The sequence below is a fragment of the Siphateles boraxobius genome, unplaced genomic scaffold (genome assembly GCF_051911475.1).
Source record: "Siphateles boraxobius isolate OS27281-9 unplaced genomic scaffold, OSU_SipBor_1 179, whole genome shotgun sequence".
NCBI lineage: Eukaryota > Metazoa > Chordata > Actinopteri > Cypriniformes > Leuciscidae > Siphateles > Siphateles boraxobius.
Genome location: NW_027508787.1, coordinates 197,501 through 200,000, shown reverse-complemented (window position 1 = coordinate 200,000; position 2,500 = coordinate 197,501). Strand labels below are relative to the sequence as shown.

The window sequence follows — 2,500 nt, the reverse complement described above, 5'->3', positions numbered from 1 at the left end:
CATGTTAGTTAATGAAAACAACTGTTCACTGCAGTGTTGATTTAGTGTTTTATTTTAATGTGTTAGCTTTTATTTATATGTTTTTAATTTTCACAATTCTAGTTTAATTTTTAGTTGCTTTTGTCATTTTTTATTATAGTTTAGTGTGTGTGTGTGTGTGTGTGTGTGTGTGTGTGTTTATATATTGGTTTTTATGTTTAATTTATTTTTATTTCAGTTTTTATTGTTTCCAGTTTATTGCAAAGGCAACATTTAATTTTCAACTAATATTTGTATTTTATTTTGGCTTCAATTATTAAAATAAACAGAAATGTTTTTAATGATAATAATTAATTGTTAGTTCATATCAGCTCAGGTCCATCAACTTCTGATTTTTTATAATGTATTAGTGAATGTAGAAATTAACAAACTAAGATTAATAAATGCTTTAGAAGTTTTTTTATATAAAGTTGTTTATTGTTAATTCATGTTAACTCTATATATAGTTAACATGATATATATATTTATTGATAGATACATAGATAAAATAGATAGAGAGTCAGAGAACAACTGAGATATTAGAAATATTTATATTGAAATATTTCATATAATTATTTTTTCACATATATTTTTTATTATTCATAATTTTTTAATAAAATTATTTTTTCATATATATTTTAATTTTTAAAATGATTTTCTAAAAAATTAAAATTAGATTAATAAATGCTTTAGAAGGGTTTTTTCTGAAGTATTGTTAATTGTTAGTTCATACTAACTAATGTAGTTAGCTAACAGAACCTTACAGTAACAATTTTAGAAAGTTAGAAAGTAGAAATAATTGTTCATTCAGATTTTATCGCCACACTCGAGATCAAGCATCACTTGCCTGTCGTCGTCTCCTCCTTTAATCTTCTTCCAGGGTTCATTAAGCTGCATGTACTGGTTCCCGTGACGAGAGATGTTCAGGATGCACTTCAGAGCGTCACGGATCCTGGAACACACACATCATAAACCACATGATGAGAGTCTGTACACATGCACAATATTATAAGACAAAAGATTACTGAGAGGAATAAATGCTTCTTTATCCAGTTATTTTATAATCAGAGCTCCCACTGCCTTTGTTTAACAAATCATTTCCAAGACATTTCTAGTTGTTTGTGATAATTGGATTTTTAGGAATCATTTTATACAATTATTTTCCGTGAGTTTGGAAATCACAAATTTTTTTTACCTTATATTTCCTGGTAATCCTGATTTGTAGAGGAATTATTACAAGCTGCTGAAATACTATAGCGCTGAGCAATACTAGACTAATTCAATTACAGGCTGGTAGATATGAACGATTCTGGATAAATTATTAATATTTATTTTTTAAATAGAATCACGATTTTGCCATGATTCTGAACAGACAACTAAACAAAATAACATTTCATTAATTTGAATCTTTAAAAAAAATCAGTTTGAATCAATGATGACTCATAAATACTTCACTTGTTTCATTACTGTATGAATCAGCGTTTTCGAACGAATCTCTTGAATGAATGATTCAATAACTCACTCATAAAGACTTCACTTGTTTCATTACTGTATGAATCAGCGTTTTCGAACGAATCTCTTGAATGAATGAATGATTCAATAACTCACTCATAAAGACTTCACTTGTTTCATTACTGGATAAATCAGTGTTTTTAAATGAATCCATTGAATGAATGATTCAATGACTCACTCATAAATCCTTCACTTGTTTTATTACTGGATGAATCAGCGTTTTTGAACGAATCTCTTGAATGAATGAATGAATGATTAAATGACTCACTCATAAATACTTCCCTTGTTTCATTACTGGATGAATCAGCGTTTTTGAACGAATCTCTTGAATGAATGAATGATTCAATGACTAACTCATTAGGACTTCACTTGTTTTATTACTGGATGAATCAGCGTTTTTGAACGAATCTCTTGAATGAATGAATGAATGAATGATTCAATGACTCACTCATAAAGACTTCACTTGTTTTATTACTGGATGAATCAGTGTTTTTAAATTAATCTATTGAATGAATGATTCAATGACTCACTCATAAATACTTCACTTGTTTCATCACTGGATAAATCAGTGTTTTTAAATGAATCTATTGAATGAATGATTCAATGACTCACTCATAAATACTTCACTTGTTTCATTACTGGATGAATCAGCGTTTTTGAACGAATCTCTTGAATGAATGAATGAATGATTCAATGACTCACTCACAAAGACTTCACTTGTTTTAATACTGGATGAATCAGCGTTTTTGAACGAATCTCTTGAATGAATGAATGAATGAATGATTCAATGACTCACTCTTAAAGACTTCACTTGTTTCATTACTGGATGAATCAGCGTTTTTGAACGAATCTCTTGAATGAATGAATGAATGATTCAATGACTCACTCATAAATACTTCACTTGTTTCATTACTGGATGAATCAGCGTTTTTGAACGAATCTCTTGAATGAATGAATGAATGATTCAATG

The 2,500-nt window shown here is 28.4% G+C and overlaps 1 protein-coding gene across 4 annotated transcripts in view; it reads right to left on the bottom strand.

The window, feature by feature from the left end:
- The window catches only part of LOC143740643 (methionine--tRNA ligase, cytoplasmic-like), a 44,114-nt gene that overhangs the window by 5,137 nt on the left and 36,477 nt on the right, over window positions 1–2,500 (bottom strand). For 2 of the 4 annotated variants that reach the window (XM_077232644.1, XM_077232646.1), the window contains exon 17: window positions 866–970. In XM_077232644.1, the coding sequence (XP_077088759.1) occupies window positions 866–970 (105 nt within the window). Of the gene's footprint in view, window positions 1–861; window positions 971–2,500 lie in introns of all 4 variants that reach the window. The other 2 variants (XM_077232643.1, XM_077232647.1) reach the window with 1 other exon arrangement.